This window comes from Herpailurus yagouaroundi, unplaced genomic scaffold, assembly GCF_014898765.1.
Source record: "Herpailurus yagouaroundi ecotype Mexico unplaced genomic scaffold, PumYag 209, whole genome shotgun sequence".
Classification (NCBI taxonomy): domain Eukaryota; kingdom Metazoa; phylum Chordata; class Mammalia; order Carnivora; family Felidae; genus Herpailurus; species Herpailurus yagouaroundi.
Window position 1 is genome coordinate 139,878 of NW_024412440.1, and position 18,639 is coordinate 158,516.

General features: G+C 36.2%; 2 protein-coding genes across 2 annotated transcripts in view; one reads left to right on the top strand and one right to left on the bottom strand.

The window, feature by feature from the left end:
* The window catches only part of CFH (complement factor H), a 41,969-nt gene extending 26,878 nt beyond the window's left edge, over positions 1 to 15,091 (bottom strand). The window contains exon 1 of the mRNA XM_040453578.1: positions 14,786 to 15,091. Coding sequence (XP_040309512.1) covers positions 14,786 to 14,843 — 58 coding nt within the window. The 5' untranslated portion in view covers positions 14,844 to 15,091. The remainder of the gene's footprint in view (positions 1 to 14,785) is intronic.
* On the top strand, positions 7,772 to 8,122 carry LOC121016154 (60S ribosomal protein L36a-like). Its single transcript, XM_040453582.1, has one exon. It carries the CDS (start codon positions 7,772 to 7,774, stop codon positions 8,090 to 8,092), a length of 321 nt encoding a protein of 106 aa, XP_040309516.1. The 3' UTR covers positions 8,093 to 8,122.
* Positions 15,092 to 18,639: the final 3,548 nt, after the last annotated feature.

The following is an 18,639-nucleotide window of genomic DNA, read 5'->3' on the forward strand; positions in this document are numbered from 1 at the left end:
GGGAGAAAAGAGAAAAGGCAGAAGGATCATCTGAGGAAATTATAGCTGAAAACTTCCCTAATCTGGGGAAGGAAACAGACATCCAAATCCAGGAGGCACAGAGAATTCCCATCAAAATGAACAAAAGCAGGCCAACACCAAACATATTGTAGTTAAATTCACAAAATATAGAGATAGAGAAAAAATCCTAAAAGCAGCACAAAAGAAGTCCCTAACTTTAAAGGGAAGATAAAATAGGCTAGCAGCAGATCTCTCCACAGAGATTTGGCAGGCAGAAGGGAGTGACATGATATATTCAATGTGGTGAATGGGAAAAATATGCAGCCAGGAATACTCAATCCAGCAAGGCTGTCACTCAGAATTGAAGGAGAGATAAACAGTTTCCAAGACAAACAAAATCTAAAGGAATTTGTAACCATTAAATCAGCTCCACAAGAAATATTAAAGGGGACTCTTTGAGTGGAAAAGAAAGACCAAAGCAACAAACTTTAGAAAAGAACAGAGAAAATCTCCAGAAACAATGGCAAAACAAATTAAAAAATGGCACTAAATTAATATCTATCAACAATCACTCTGAATGTCAATGGACTAAATGCTCCAATCAAAAGGTATAGGGTATCAGAATGGATAATACAACAAGACCCATCTATATGCTGCCTACAATAAACTCATTTTAGACCCAAAGACACCTGTAGATTAAAAGTATAGATTAAAAGTGAGGGGATGGAGAACCATTTATCATGCTAATTGATATCAAAAGAAAGCTGGAGTAGCCATACTTATATCAGACAAACTAGATTTTAGACCAAAGACTGTAACAAGAGATAAAGAAGGGCACTCTATCATAATAAAGGGGTTTTCCATCAAGATCTAACAATTGTATACATTTGTGCCCCCAACTTTAAATGCCCAAATATATAAAAGAATAACAAACATAAAGGAACTCATTGACAATAATACAATAAAGTACGGTACTTTTATACCCTACTTACCAATGGACAGAGAGTCTACACATAAAACCATTAAGGAAACAATGACTTTGATTGACACACTAGACCAGATGGACTTAACACATATATTCAGAACATTTCATCCTAAAGCAGCAGAATACACATTCTTTTTGAGTGTGCATGGAACATTCTCCAGAATAGATCACATATGAGGTCACAAATCTGACCTCAACAAGTACAAAAAGATTGAGATCATAGCATGCATATTTTCAGGCCACAACCCTATGAAAGCTGAAGTCAACAACAAGAAAAAATTTGAAAAGACAACAAATACATGGGGTTTAAAGAACATCCAACTAAAGAATGAATGGGCCAAGCAGGAAATTAAAGTCGAAATAAAAAAATACATGGAAAGAAATGATAATGAAAACACAACAGTCCAAAACCTTTGGAAAGCACCAAAGTAGTCCTAAGAGGGAAGTATATAGCAATACAGGTCTACTTCAAGAAGCAAGAAAAATCTCAAATACGCAACCTAACCTTACACCTAAAGGAGCTAGGAAAAGAACAACAAATGAAGCCAAAAACCCGCAGAAGAAGGGAAATAATAAAGATTAGAGCAGAAATAATGTTATAGAAACAAATTTTAAAAATCATAACAGATAAATGCAACCAGGAATGATTCTTGGAAAGAATTAATACAATTGATAGCCCCCTAGCCAGACTTAACAAAAAAGAAAAGAAAAAGGACCTAAATAAATAAAATCATGAATGAGAGAGGAGAGATAACAACCAACACCACAGAAATACAAACAAGTATAAGAGAACGTTATGAAAAATTATATGCCAACAAATTAGGCAATCTGGAAGAAATGGATAAATTCCTAGAAACATATCAACTACCAAAATTGAAACAGGAAGAAATAGAAAACTTGAACAGACCGATAACCAGCAAAGGAATAGAATCAGGAATAAAAAATCTCCCAAACAAACAAAAAAGTCCAGGACCAGGGGAATTCTAACAAACAATTAAAGAAGAGTTAATTAATTCTGGGGCACCTGGGTGGCTTAGTCAGTTGAGTGTCTGACTTCAGCTCAGGTCGTGATCTCGTGGTTTGTGAGTTCAAGTCTCACATCAGGCTCTCTGCTGACAGCTCAGAGCCCACCTTGGATCCTCTGTCCCTCTCTCTCTGCCCCTCACCTACTTGCACTCTCAAAAATAAATATTTTTTTTTAAGTAAAGAAGAGTTAATACCTATTCTCCCCAAATCCTTTCAAAAAATAGAAATGGAAAGAAAGCTTCGAGACGCGTCCTATGAGGTCAGCATTACCTTGATTCCAAAACCAGACAAAGACCAAAATAAAAAAAGAATTACAGGCCAGTATCCATGATGAACCTAGATGTAAAAATTCTCAACAAAATACTAGCAAATCAAATCCAGCAGTACATTAAAATAATCATTCACCAAGATCAAGTGGGATTCATTCCTTGGCTGCAAGGATGGTTCAGTATCCACAAATCAACATGGTACACCACATTAATAAAAGAAAGAATAAGAACCATATGATCCTCTCAATAGATGCAGAAGAAACATTTGATAATATCAATATGACAATATCAATTCTTGATAAAAACTCTTGGGGTGCCTGGGTGGCTCAGTTGGTAAGTGCCTGACTCTTGATTTTGGCTCGAGTTACCATCTCAGGGTTGGGAGATCAAGCCCCATGTCAGGGTCCTTGCTGGGTGTGGAGCCTGCTTAATATTCTCTCTCCTTCTCCTTTGTCCTTCCCCTGACTTACATGTATGTTTGCACATGCTCTCTCTCTTTCTAAAAAACAACGAAAACAAAACAAAAACAAAGAACTCAACAGAATAGGGAAAAAGGAACGTACCTCATAAAGGCCATATATGAAAGACCCGCAGCTAATATACTTCTCAATGAGGAAAACTGAGAACTTCTTCTATGGTCAGGAACAAGCTAGGGATGACCACTCTCACCATTGTTATTTAACATAGAACTAGATGTCCTGGTTTCAACAGTCAGTCAAAAAAGGAGAAAAGGAAAGAAAAGAAAAGAAAAGAAAAGAAAAGAAAGAAAAGAAAAGAAAAGAAGAGAAAAGAGAGAAAGAAAAGACATTAAAAATCAACAAGAAAGAAATAAAACTTTCATTATTCACAGACAACATGATACTCTATACAGAAAACTAAAACACTCCACTAAAAATTGCTAGAACTGATACACGATTCAGTGAAATCACAGGATTCAAAATCAATGTACAGAAATCTGCTGCATTTCTATACACCAACGATGAAGCAGTAGAAAGAGAAATAAAATAATTCACCCCATTTATATTTGCAACAAACCCCATAAGATACCTAGGAATAAACCTAATCAAAGAGGTAAAAGATCTGTACTCTGAAAACTATAGAACAATGATGAAAGAAATTGAAGATGACACAGAGAAATGGAAAAATATTCCATCCTCATGGATGGGAAGAACAAATATCATTAAATGCCTATAGCACCCAAATCAGTCCACCCATTTGCTGCACCACCAGAATTTTTCACAGAGCTACAACAAACAATCCTAAAATTTGTATGGAACCACAAAAGACTCTGAGTAGCCAAAATAATCCTGAAAAATAAAAGCAAAGCTGGAGGCCTCACAGTTCCAGACTTCAAGCTGTATTACAAAGCTGGAGTCACCAAGACAATACTGAGATAATACCGAGATAGTACTGTACAAAAACTGACACATAGATCAGTGGAAGAGAATAGAAAACTCAGAAATTGACCCACAACTATATGGTCATCTAATCTTTGACAAAGCAGGAAAGAATATCCAATGGAAAAAAATATACAGTCTCTTCAACAGTGTTGGGAAAACTGGGCATTAACATGCAGAAGAATGAAACTGGACCACTTTCTTATACCATACACAAAATAAATGCAAAGTGTATGAAAGACCTAAATATGAGATGGGAAACCAACAAAATCCTAGAGAAGAACACAGGGGGTGCCTGGGTGGCTCAGTTGGTTGAGCGTCTGACTTTGGCTCGGGTCATGATCTCGTGGTCTGTGAGTTTGAGCCCCGCGTCAGGCTCTGTGCTGACAGCTCAGAGCCTGGAGCCTGCTTCGGATTCTGTGTCTCCCCCTCTCTCTGCCCCTTCCCTGCTCATGCTCTGTCTCTCTCTCTGTCAAAAATAAACATTTAAAAAAATGATATTTTTGTGTAGTAAATAATACTTGTGTGAGATTTGATATGCAGTATTTTTTCTTTGATGTTTTAGCAAATTTTTTAGCACATTTATGTTAGGGAACTTTTAATAAATGATTCCACATTACAGTTTTGATTTTTCGAATTTAAGTAAACATTCTGGTTGTCCACTAGATGGTGCTAATATCCTACCATAAAACACCACAAACACCTCTGGATTCCCCCACTCCCAAAGAACCAGATTTTTTGTTGTTGTTCATTTTTCAATTTAATGTTCATGTTTTCACATGAATGTTTTATGCTTAATTAAAGGCTAATAAGTGTGTTTTTCATTTTATAAATTCATACTTCATGGCATTCAGATTATTGGGAAAATAAGTTAAATTTCAAACAAAGATGCCAATATTTTGAGTTATGGAACTATTTTTCAGTAATATATTAACATTTTGATAAATAGTTCCTTATCCTATTAAGTTAATGCAAGGTAAGAGTAATAAAGCTTTTATCAATTAATTTATTCAATTTAAATTATTTTTTTTAAAACTAACGAATCTTCCAAAAGAGTAACCCATCTTCAGAACATTAAAATAATCAACACACACACACACACACACACACACACACACACACACACACTAGACCATTAGGTAGCCTGAAGCAAACACATTTTCTTTTGGTTATATTTCAAGATAATATATTTATACCACTAGTTCTTGAGTTTTCAAATTTGGTTAATTGCTTTTAACAACCAGATGGAAAAGACAAGGAGACATGTCTTTCACATAATCTTCCTGTTACAGCAAATTCTCGGTGCCCAGTAAAAGACAAGAGACACACACTTGGGAAATCAGGAAAGACTGTTTCTCACCGGTGCCAGCCCAGCGGAGTCACCTCCAAAGGCTGACCGCTGGGTCCTGGTGCTGGCCTCCCTTTATGGGTAGGATTGTTGGGGCTCAAGGAAGAAAAACAAGGGGAGGGGGCTCTTACCAATTGTGCTACATGGGCAGTTGGCGGGTGCAGGGGGCAAGCAAGATTTCGGAAGCCAAAAGCATGCAAGGGGAGTATCCAACCTTGGACATCTGGCTGGCCCCATTTTGTATCTGCTCTCGCGAGATTTCCCTCTCAAGACATCTGACTGGCTTTTTTTTTTTTTTTGGCCGGCTTTCCTTCTCATTCCTACCAGCTTCTCACAATATTTACTGTGTATATATATTTACCGTAGAACAAAAGTTCTCATATCGATTACCCTTTCAAATAATTCTTAAAATTCTGATGCTTTTTCCATGAGTTTAAATGGCATCTCTTGACTGTAAGAAAATGGTATCACTGCCCCCTACTCCATTTCTCCATCTTTCCACTGCCATATTCAAAATTTTAGTTCTGATTATGATCATTTGCCACCTTGACTAAGAAACAGCTGCTAACTAGTCTCCAAGCCTCCATACTCCACAGGGTTACACAGGATTTTTTTTTGCAAAATTGGTCATGCCAGTCTTGTGATTAAAATCTTTGGTGGCTTTTGCTTTTACTTGTAAGACATTGTGAACTCCTTACCTTGCCCTTGGAATGCCTTTTCTGGCTCTTGCCATTCTCTCTGATGTCATCATGTCACCTATACCATTTACGCATTACACCAAAGCCATCCTGGTTTGTTTGTATGTTGTTGTGCATGTCAAATGCATTTTTCCCTTTAGGTCTTTTGGTTGTTTTCTCTCTTGGAACGTGTGCACCAGAGACTCTTGGTGCTTGCCTTTGTCTCATCTTTGGGGCTCTTCTGAAATATTGTTTCCCCAAAGTGACCCACTTAAGACTAGCCCAGCTAAAGTCTCTGTACCCCAGTCATTTTTCCCCGGCCCCTACCTTACTTCCTTCACAACATAGTTCACGATTCATTATTACTTTTATGTTTACAAGCATTTCGTCTATCCCCCATCACATGTAAGCTCCCAGAGAATAATGACCATCTCCTTCCTGTTTTACAGAATGGAGCGATTTTCTTTAATACGAAGATCTTCTAACCTCAAATTTACTTCCTGATAACTTTTGTTCTTATCTTCAAAACACTGAATAAACTCATGTCCTAACAAAATATTTAAATGAGTCACTATCTTTGTTCTAGCAGTAATAAAGCAGATCTTATGACATGACTTTTGCTTGTCTGAATTGACTAAAAAACCATTCAAGCTCAGTTAAACCACATTCTCAGAAAAGATTTTTAATTAAACAAAAAGTTATTTTACCCCATGTAGCCAAATTGTTGGCATGTATGAATAACAACTGCATTTGCTTGAATTAAGTTGACAGTTCTTGAAGAAACAGGGCAGGGGGCTTATTAAATAGGTAACATAAATATATTTCAAAAGCATACAAACATATTTTAAGGTAGGACTTAGCTTTTGACTTTTTTTTTTTTGAATAGCCATCTCTCTCCACAAGTTCTACATTAATGAATGAACTAATCTTTCTTATGTCTTAAGTATTACTTAGGTTTAAACAATGAATATTTCATCTTATGTGTTTTATAGTCATCTAATGCCAGTTAAATGATATACATATATATATATACACACACACATATATATATGTGTGTATATATACATATATATATGTATACACACACATATATATGTGTATATATACACACACATATATATACATATACATACATATGTATAAAACACTACCTGATGAACTTTTTATTCTCTTGGTCTGATTTTATAATTTAAAATTATTCTGGGGAACTTGGGAGGCTCAGTGGTTTGAGCATTTTACTTCAACTCAGGTCATGATCTCAGGGTTGGTAGGTTCGAGCCCCAGGAAGAGCTCTGTGCTGACAGTTCAGAGCCTGGAGCCTGCTTTGGATTCTGAGTCTCCCTCTTTCTCTGCCTCTCCCCTGCTTGGGCGTGATCTCTCTCTGTCTCAAAAATTAATAAATAAACATTTAAAAAATAATAAAAATTATTCTGTCCCGGGCGCCTGGGTGGCACAGTCAGTTGAGTGTCTGTCTCTCAATTTTGGCTCAGGTCATGATCTCACAGTTCCGAGCCCCACATTGGGGTCTGCACTGACAGTGCAGAGCCTGCTTGGGATTCTCTCTTTCCCTCTCTCTGCCCTCTCCATCACAGGCATCCTTTCTCTCTCTCTTTAATAATAAATAAACATAAAAAAGATTTAAAAAATTATTTTGTCCCTAAATGAGAGTGTGAATAGATTTGGCAATTGATAGGAATAGGATTGATTTTGCTTTAATTTGAGGGACGCAGTTACAAAATTTTTGTTAAAGTTAAAAACAAATATCCTTGATAGTTTAATAATCATCACTTACTGAATTTTTCCACTTTCAAATTTTAAAGGGGCATGATTAACATACAACACACACCTAAATACTTGTTTTTAATGTCAATATATCTATAAACTATTATTTGAAAAGTGTTCTTAATTGAATAAAGTAAATCATGATAAAAGTATATATTTGAGAAAACATTAATCAAATGTGTACCAGATTGTTTTGGTAGACTCAAGTTGGGCTCTTTGCACAATTTCTCTATTTTTTCTAAAATTATTTTGGGAGCTCTTTCTGTACCAATAGTCTTCTTGCAGCTATGGTGAATGTTCCTAAAACCTGTCGGACTTTCCGCAAGAAGTGTGGCAAGCACCAACCCCACAAAGTGACACAGTACAAGAAAGGCAAAGATTTTCTTTATGCCCAGGGAAAGCGGAGTTATGACAGGAAGCAGAGTGGCTATGGTGGGCAAACTAAGCCAATTTCCCAGAAAAAGGCTAAAACCACAAAGAAGATTGTTCTGAGGCTTGAATGTGTTGAGCCCAACTACAGATCTAAGAGAATGCTGGCCATTAAGAGATGCAAGCATTTTGAACTGGGAGGAGATAAGAAGAGAAAGGGCCAAGTAATCCAGTTCTAAGCTTCATATTTTGTTATGTTATGAAGACAATAAAATCTTGAGGTTATGTTCACTTCATTTGGTTGCAGTTGGTTTTTTGAGCATGAAATAAGCTAGCGCCCTCAATAAAATCCCCTTTGTGGAGAAATTAAAAAAAATAAATATATAAAATAAAATTATTTTGGGAAAAAAAGAACAGGAGATACTACTTTTTAAGTAGCCTAATTTCTAAACTTAGTAGGCACTAGAATATATTATAAAGCAAAACTAAAAATAAAGGTGGAAAATGTAAATCAAGGAGCGCCTGGGTGGCTCAGTTGGTTGAGCATCCAACTTCCACTCAGGTTATGATCTCACAGTTCAAGAGTTCAAGACCCCCCACCATTGGAATCTGTGCTGATAGCTTGGAGCCTGGAGCATGCTTCGGATTCTGACTCCCTCTTTCTCTACACCTCCCCTGCTTGCACTCTGTTTCTCTCTCTCTCTCAAAAATAAATATTAAAAAAAATTTTTTTAAGAAAAAATAAATCAAATGGACAAAATGGAAATAGCAAAAATAGATATTTTATGTTAAATTTCTTTCCTATCTTCTCATTGGTATATATGAATATTAGTTACATATGCATATACATGATATGATCCAAATAACTTTTCAAAATAAGATATATTCAGATTATTTTACAAATAACACAAGAATAATTAAAGATATGTGGCAAAGAATATATACACCTCTATAAAGAAAATATCAGTTGTAATGAAGTTTAAAAAAAAAAACAACTTGGGGGGGGTGCGCCTGGGTTAAGTGGCCGATTTCAGCTCAGGTCATGATCTCGCGGTTCACAAGTTCGAGCACCGTGTCGGGCTCTGTGCTGACAGCTCAGGGCCTGGAGCCTCTTTGGGTTCCGTGTCTCCTTCTCTCTCTCTGTCCCTGCCCCCCTCAAGCTCTGTCTCTGTCTCTCTCTGTCTCAAAAATAAATAAACATTAAAAAAAATTTTTTAAATAAAAAATAAAAAAAAAACACCTCAGGCAAAAGCAGATAGAGATTACATTACACTATTAAAGCATTTGAAAAAATAAACTTACACTTAAAATTTTTTTAAATATGATTATGCAATTTCTTCTTGAAATTTTAACAACATAAAGACCAAGAAGATAATTCCAGGATTATGAAAAGCAAATGGGAGAATAGGTCATAGCAATAAGAAATTGGGCAGAATACAAGAATGCCATAATTAGGATTCAAACAAGTTACTATCAAGATACAGCTTGCATATATCTCTGAAATCAAATTTCTTGAAATGTGTAGTATTTGGGTCGCTACTACCTAGTGCCAATTATTGTCCAAGTCAAAATGGTAGCTTCTTAAAGTAAATTGTTAGTATATATTGACTAGTTGCTATAAAAAGGAGCTTAGTTACAGGGTGATATTAAAACGAGGACCTTTAAAAACTGTAGCAGGAATGATTTTGCATCTGAATAATTATGATAATCTTGAGGATAAGGATTGAAAAAGAAAAGAAGAAAAACAGCACACACTATACCCAAATTCACCTGTAGTACTTGTGGAATTGTAACTGATAGCAGATTTAGAAAGGTGGGGATGATCACAATCCTCCATTTTTACAGATCTACTATGAGTCCTTTGTAAACACAATTGTTGTTTCCTCAGTTTTTTTTTTTGTTTTGTATTTTTCCTTTTATTTTTTTTAAGGAAGGGGCAGGGTAGAAGGAGAGGGGGAGGGAGAGAAAGAGAGAGAGAGGGGGAGAGATAGAGAGAGAGAGAGAGGGAGAGAGAGAGAGAGAGAGAATCCCACCAGGGTCCATTCCCAGTGTGGAGCTCCACACGGGACTCGATGTCAAGACTGAGATCATGACCTGAGCTGAATCAAGAGTCTGATGCTTAACCAATTGAGCCACCCAGGAGCCATGTTCCTCAGTCTTGAATGTCCTCCTCCCTGGCATCCTTATTTCCATGACTCCCATCCAACCTTCAAAGCCTACCCAAGATGCCATCGTGACCCTGACAGATTTGGCTCTCTTCATTCCACCTCTTACAAACAAACTCCCCAACCTGATCCCACTACAGACTCTCATTCCAATTTGGAATTCTTGTCTCCTCTAAATGATCCTGTAGTCTCTCTTTTGCTTGTCTCCATCACAATGCTTTATACAGTAAAATACAATATGTTGATGAAATACAATAATCATTCCTTTTGTTTTCCCCACTAAATGGCCTTTTGGTAAATGCTAGTCCTAATGCCTGGCACTTAGCAGGCACTTAGAAGTCACTTAAAAAGTGACCATTGGATGGGCAAATAAGACATGAGAACACGTGTGCAGTGATCTCAAAGCTCTATTGCATGAACCCAAGAAACTCTGCTATCTGTAACTCCATTGTACCTCTTGTCTACATGTCTTAATTTTGAATTTATGCCATAATTTTGAAGTCAGGAATCATTTTAAATTTGTTCAAAAAGGCTTTTGGGAGCCTTTGAGGGAACAATTCTATAATCACTTTCCTATCTATTACATTTTTGGTCAACATGGTTTGAGAAACTTGGCTCTCTCAATTAAAATGTCCAAACACATAAAAGTGCTCTTTCAAATATTTTTACCCCTTTCCTTTTGTTCTTTTTTTCTAAAATATAGCACTTTTTACCTCAATTACATCATCTCTTATTTATGCACCATATTCTGAAACTAGTTAAAGTTGTTAAGCTATGGGTAAAGTGCACATCAGGTAAGTGAGCACAGGATAGACTGGTTGGGAAAATCTTACATCCTGGGCAGGTAGGGGATGGTGAGTGGGGTGAGGGAGAGGCATAACTGGGAAGAAGGAAAAGTGCAAAGGTTGTATAACAATGAGGGATTGAGCAAAGTGGATCGATGTAGACTTTGGCAGAAACCCTAGCTATCAAAGGCCAAAGATGAAGAACCTACTAATTTATGCATCATTGGGGGACTTACTTTCAGTTAAGAACAATTTCAGCAATACTTAATAATTCAGTTCTAGTTTAACATTATATGAAGGCAGAAGAGTAGCATATGGATTCTCCAAATATGTCTACATTAAAAATAAACAAGGCTTGCTGTGGCACACCTCTCCCTCTCGTGACACTCCCGGGGCATCTGCTCTGACCCTTCTCATGGCGCTCACTGTCACACTTCACCCATCAGATCTCCACTCCCCATGGCCACCTCACCTTCCAGAGTTTCTTAGTCCTGTTCTTCACCCTCATCATCCATTTCTAACTTTCCTCACTAAAATTGTAATACAGAACTTTTCAGCTTATATATTCAGTAAATAATACTAGATTTAACTGTTCTAAAGTATTCAGAGTATTTTTCATTCTACACAAATTTCAGGTTTGTTGAATTTATATGAGTAAAACATTTTCTTTTTTTTAAATGCAATTTATATTTTTTAATGTTTCAAAATTTACTTTTAGAGATAGAGTGTGAGTACTGGAGGGGCAGAGAGTGAGAGAGAGAGAGAGAGAGAGAGAGAGAGAGAGAGAGAGAGAGAAATCCCAAATAGGCTCCAGCTTTCAGTGCAGAGCCTGACATGGGGATCAACCCCACAAACTGTGAGAACATGACCTGAGCCAAAACCAAGAGTCAGATGCTTAACTGACTGAGCCACCTAAGTGCCCCTACAACATTTTCAAAGAAAAGAGGATATTGAAGGCAGTTGGGCTATTGCACAACCTTAAATTACATCACATAGGTAAACACCACACAACTATTTCTGAAAACTTGGGTTTTTTGTGAAGGGAGAAGAAGAATTCTTATTTATCACTTTGGAATTGAAACATAGAATTTAGGATTAAAAACCATCACCTCAAGTTCTGGATTAGATAACTATGTATAACATTCACATATACTTTATAAAATAGTACTTTTAATTAATTTATAAGTAATTCTTATGATTTACAATATCAATTATTCTTCCCACTTAGGGTTAACTCAAACTTGAAACCATCTTGCATTGAAACAATATATAAAAATTATTTTGCTTTACTTTCTGATAGAAGAGAATCTCTCTAGCTTTGATCTATAATATATTTTATGTCCTGAAAGAACATTTTTTGCCCTTTAAGCCTCCAGAAATAGATAACACCTATATCTCTCCAAAAAGAATAGCCAGATGTACTTGGACGTGTTTCAGTAGGTTTTAATTTTTTCACATTTCTCAGCCAAGAATTTCTGGGCTGGGGTTACTTTCAAAGATTATACACTTTTGAGACCCGAAGTCTAAATGGTCTACTTGAAAAGCTTGGTCATAATATATCCCAGAAAACAGAAACTATGTGGTAAGATTGAGGGACTGTTATTCTAAACTTTGTCCTGTAAATATGACCAGTTCTTAGCAGCCTGTGGTGATTCGTTCAATTGCGATGTTTTACAAGGAAACAACTAATGTTTCTACACACTTGGCAATGGCAGAGCAGAGAGCCTATTGCATCGAAAAGGTACTAACTGGTCTCCATGAAACTTGGGCCAATAAATTCTTCCTATGGGCTATCATTCCTCTTTAGAGTGAGGAGGGTTTTTTGAGGAATGTTCACTCTGAACAGGACAGAGGCAATTTATGAAATGCTAAAACATTAAGACTGGTTGAGTAAAGCAGATTGTGCTGGTGTTCCAAACTGTCTTCTCAATTCCTCAATTTACCATTCACTATTCAATGTGGTATTTCTCAATATCTCAATTTACTATTTCATATTTATTTCTACATGGGAAATAAAGCCAGAGGCAACTACTGAAGGATATATAGATATTTTTAATGAGCAAGGCTATCTTGCTGAGTGAAATTTGCTAGGTATGGTAGACTGATGGAATTGGCATTTCAAGCCAGTTTTAGAACTTTTTGGCAAAGAAGGAATAAATCACAGTTCTATATCTGCTGAAAATTCATGTAATTTTTTTCCTACTCACTTGTGCATCATGTGTGCTTTTGTGAAAATCATGAGGCTAACCTAAGGATTGCTTTAAATAGTAATGCTATACTTCCTCTGTTAGGAAGTAGCCAGATATGGTGAGTCAGTCTCACCATAGTATGTAGAGTGCTAATGCCCAATTCACCAGCAGAAACGGATGCCACATTTAAACACATTTTGATGAAATAGAAAATACAGGTGAAATGAGTCAGCTGGAATTGATTATGTAAGTAAGTAGTTTAAATCACTATTACTTAATTTTTAATACATGCTTATAGCACCCGATTTTAAAATTTCAAATTCCGCTTTGTAATCACTTAAACAGTTTAATTAAACTTGGCATCAATTCTTGAGTTTTAAACATGAGCTGGAAAGAAAACAAATCTTCCTTACATGACAAATGATGTCTACATAAAGCCTAGGCAAACAATATGTAAATATTGAGACACTGAACATACTCCTGCTAAAGAAAAGACAAAAACACTTGTGTACAGAAAAAGATGTTTGTAATGGTTTGTAGCATTAAGAGTGTTCTGGAACTCTTTGCCGATACAATAATATTTTACATTTGAATACACACTGCAATATTTACATATGCAGGGAAATGATTGTATAGCTAGTTTCAAAGGTGGCTGGATATAAGGTTTCTGACCTAAAAATCAAGCAATAGCTTATCAGAATGTGATACTAAAAACGCACCGTGTCTCAGAAAAAAAATGAAGCATATTTGAATAAACTTTAAAAAATGACTGAGGAATATAACTAAAGAGAGATATCTGCCTTCATTTTCTAGATTGAAAGACCATCAATGACAGAGCTTTAGTGTTATTTGTTGGTATTTCTCAACGCATAGAGGCTGACAGGAAGCAAGCATTCAAAAAAATTTGTTGACTTAGTGAAATGTTTTGGAAATTTGTGAATGATAGGTAACTCATTTGTTTTAAAAATGTCATTCAAAAAAAGTAAATCAAATAGTATCACATAGTTTCCTATCATGAACTAGAAACCAAATTCTATCCAAAGAAAGTTTTTACTCTGTTGAGAAGTAGTGTTAGAATTAAATTTAATTATATGTCCAGAAATTCCCTTACTAATGCCAGAAAATAAAATCTTCTACATTCATATTCACTATTCTTAAGACTGGTCTTCTAGAATATACCTCAAATACAACCACAGGAAAACACCCATGAGAATATTTGGATGGTATAAACATTGCATATTCATTTTTTTTCAAATTTATATGGTATATTCATGCCAAAGGTACAAGTAATGCTTGCTTGTCTATAAGACTTTTAAGGCCGTGACAATAACAGTTGTAAATGCTAAAGGGATTCTTCCTTAGAAAGAGTTAACATCTATACCTGAGATAAATCTAGTCATTAGATGATTTGAAGGTTTCTATTGTCTAATTTCTGTTCTGGTTCTATATATGTTCATATGCTTCTTAATACTTTCACAGAAAGCATTTGGGTAAAAATTCCAAGCATAAAATTATGTTTTATGATAATTACAAGGGAAATGCTTATATTACAGCTTTCAAAATATTAAAACATGTTTTGAATTTTTACATTAAATAAAATGATGCTGAATAACCACGACATCTAAATAAGCTGCTTCTATTTTTTGAAACTTAACAATGTCAAAAGCCACTCACACATTAAGCTACAGAACAGTAATTAAATCACAATCTAGACCAAATTCCTAATACCACTGTGAAAAGCAGAACAGAAAATGTTTTATAACACAGAAAAGGCTTTCTTTTTTCACTCTTACCTTCTGCAACACAAACAGTCCACCACATAAGCCAAACAATCTGTGCTGGAAATCTCATTTTGAGGATCCTTTAGGGGAACATTTAATAGCCGACACTGCTCACTCTATGTCAGCTGCTCTTCAGCTAAAAGTTGTGATTAGAGCAGGAAGTGAGACACAGTTTGGGAATGAAAGGGATTACCAGATGCTCCGCCCATCAGAAACTTTTGCAAAGTAAAAGAAAAAATCGGTTACAAGCCCCAGCAATGCCAGTGTTGGAATCAGATTTTCACTGTATTCCCACTGAATGTTAATGCTGTGACCTGCTTTGGTTTGTTCTTATAAACCCAGGCATGTTCTCTGCTGGAATGTGCTCAGGTTCTTGGAATGTGCAAGAATGTGTAACCGGTGATAAACTTTGGATTTCATTAACTCTCTAATTATTCAAACCCATTCAGGTCTATCATGTGTAAACCTCAAAAGATAATAATAAAAGCTCCTTTAAAAATCATTTACTGGGGCACCTGGTGGCTCATTTGGTTAAGCCTCTGACTTCAGTTTAGGTCATCATCTCACAGCTTGTGGGTTCGAGCCATGAGTCAGGCTTTGTGCTGACAGCTCAGAGGCTGGAGCCTGTTTCAGATTCTGTCTCTGTCTCTCTGTGTTCTCCCCTGCGCATGCTCTCTCTCTCTCTCTCTCTCTCTCAAATATAAATAAACATTAAAAAGGAAATAATTTACAGAACTTGACGTTAGGCAACGCTTTCACAAACAAGACCCAGACAACGTGAGTGAACTTTGCCAAGAATGCAGTGCTGGTTGATATTTGCGACCTGCTTTTCCTGCAAACCATGCACTTATTCTTTTAAGGACGTGTCACATACGTGTGTGAAACAACAGGATCACTCTCATTGGATATAAATGAGTTTAACAATTCAAAACTCAAGAAACTGGAATGCTGGATTGCTAAAACTCTATGTTGAAATACGATAAGCATGAAGAGAAGGGAAGCAAAGGGTCTGCTGAATCTCGAGAAGGTGAAGATGCCTCTGCAGCAGCACCGAGCTCAGGAAACCGCGCAGCACTAGGTCTCAGGGAAGCCCTGGTTGTCCCTTCAGTCAGTCCCTCTCGCCCTCCTCTCACCACACACAGGGTGACCACTCTCCAATCTTTTAAGATTTCACAAGATAAATATCCAAAATATAGAAAGAACTTATAAAGCTCAACACCCAAACAATAAATAATCTAGTTAAGAAACGGACAGAAGAGGGGCACCTGGGTGGCTCAGTCGGGTAAGAGTCTGACTTCAGCTCAGGTCAGGATCTCACAGTTCGTGAGTTCGAGCCCTGCGTAGGGCTCTGTGAGGACAGTTCAGAGCTTGGAGCCTGCTTCGGATTCTTTGTCTCCTGCTTTCTCTGCCCTGCTTGCACTTTGTCTCTCTCTCAAAAATAAATTAACATGAAAAAATTAAATAAAAAAAACGGCAGAAGACATGAATAGACATTTTTCCAGAAACACACCCAGATGGCTAACAGACTCATGAAAAGATGCTCAACATCTCTTACCATCAGGGAAATACGAATCAAAACTACAACGACATATCACCTCACACCTGTCAGAATGGCTAAAATTAACAACACAGAAAACAACAGGTGTTGGTGAGGATGTGGAGAAAGGGAAACCCTCTTGTACTGCTGCTGGGAATGCAAACCAGTCCAGCCACTCTGGAAAATAGTATGGAGTTTTCTCAAAAAGTTAAAAATAGAATTATTCTACAATCTAGCAATTTCACTGCTAGGTATTTACCCAATGGGTACAAAAATACTAATTCAAAAGGCTACATGCACCCCAATGTTGATAGCAGCGACAATAGCCAAATTACGGAAACAGCCCAAATGTCCATTGACTGATAAATGGATAAAGTAGAGGTGATGCATATGCATATAGAATGGAATATTTCCTAGCCATAAAAAAGAATGAAATCTTACCATTTGCAACAACATGGATGGAGCTAGAGAGTATAATTGCTAAGTGAAGTAAGTCAGCCAGAGAAAGACAATTACCATATAATTTCACTCATACTTGGAATTTAAGAAACAAAACAAGCAAGCAAAGGGGGAAAAAAGAGGAAGAAAGGAAAACAAGAAACAGATTCTTAACTATAGAGAAATAATTGATGGTTACCAGAAAGGAGGTAGGTGGGGGCGATGGGTTGAATAGGTGAATGGGATTAAGGAGTGCACTTGTGATAAGCACTGGGTGTTGTATGTAAGTTTTGAGTCACTATATTCTACACTTGAAACTAATATTACACTGCATGTTAACTAACAGGTATTTAAATAAAAAAATTACAAAAGTAATTTAAAAATTTGATGTGATTTTCTTTTTTTTTAAATCTTTATTTATTTTGAGAGAGAGAGAGCACCAGTAGGGGAAGAGCAGACATAGACAGGGAGAGAGAATCCCAAGCCAACTCCACACTTAGTGGAGCCCCATGAAGAGCTTGATCCCATGACCGTGAGGTCATGACCTGAGCAGGTATTCTGAGTCTGATGCTTAATGGACTGAGCTACCCAGGCACTCCTTGATAAGATTTTCTTTATGGCCCATTATCTGGTCAATATTCTACCTGTATCAGTAGGTCAAATTTATGATTCCATTGTCCCAATCTTTTATATTTTTACTATGTTTTGATCTGTTTATTCTAAATATTGGAAGGATGTATTAAATCTTCCATTATGAATGTGGATTTGTCTATTTTTCTGTTTAATTATGTCAATCTTTTAAAATATATTTTAAAGCTATGATGATGCTTACATACGTATTTAGTATTGTGATATCCTTCTCTTGCATTGATTATTTACCATGAAATGTCTTTCTTTACTTTTAAGTGTGCTTCCAGTATGATTTTCTGTTTTATTTCTTTTCTTTTTGTTTGTGTATTCAGAAAATTTGATGCACAGAGTGCCTGGGTGGCTCAGTCAGTTAGGTATCTGACTTCGGCTCAGGTTATGATCTCACAGCTCGTGAGTCAAGCCCTGCATCGGGTTCTGTGCTGACAGCTGAGGCCCTGCAGCCTGTTTTGGATTCTGTCTCTCTCTCTCTCTCTCTTCTGACCCTCCCCCGCTCACACTCTGTCTTTCTCTCCTTCAAAAATAAATATTTTTTAAAAATTGATACACAGAACCAGACTTATCTTTTGAATAAATAAGAAACAAAATAGCATATGTGAAAAATCAAGCAAATGTAAATTTTCAGCTATTATTCAGAAGTTGAATTTCACTTAACTGGTGGCACAAAAATTAACAGCGTAGATTTAAACTACCTCTTTATTTTTCTTTAGTTTTACCTGTCTGAGTATGAATAAATATCTTTCCTTATTCAGATTTCTAACAGTATTTCTTGTCTAATAGCAATACTAATTTAACCTGTAGGGAGTGGTCTCGAATGTTATCATGATTAAAACTATTGAGTGCCAACACTATACCAAACATAAATCTAAGCACATTTAGTCAACACTGTGCTTACAACAACACAATTAAATTGGAGACTATTACTATCTCCAACGTAGAGATGAATGAACCAAGCTGCAGAACATTAAAGCAACTTCATCAAAGTCACAGGACATTGAGAGAACCAGATATCAAATCCAGAGATGATTTCCTGAATCTTACTTTTAACTTATGCAGATCTGTCTCTCAAATGATTTGCACCCTAAGCAAATGCTTACTAAGATTACCTAAATTCAACTGTCAGTAACTTCTTTATATAATTAAAAATATTGTAAAATATTTACAAATGTATTCTAGTGTATGGTACAGTTACCTATGTATTTTATAATCATACATTCATATTACTATAAAGATTTTTAATGTA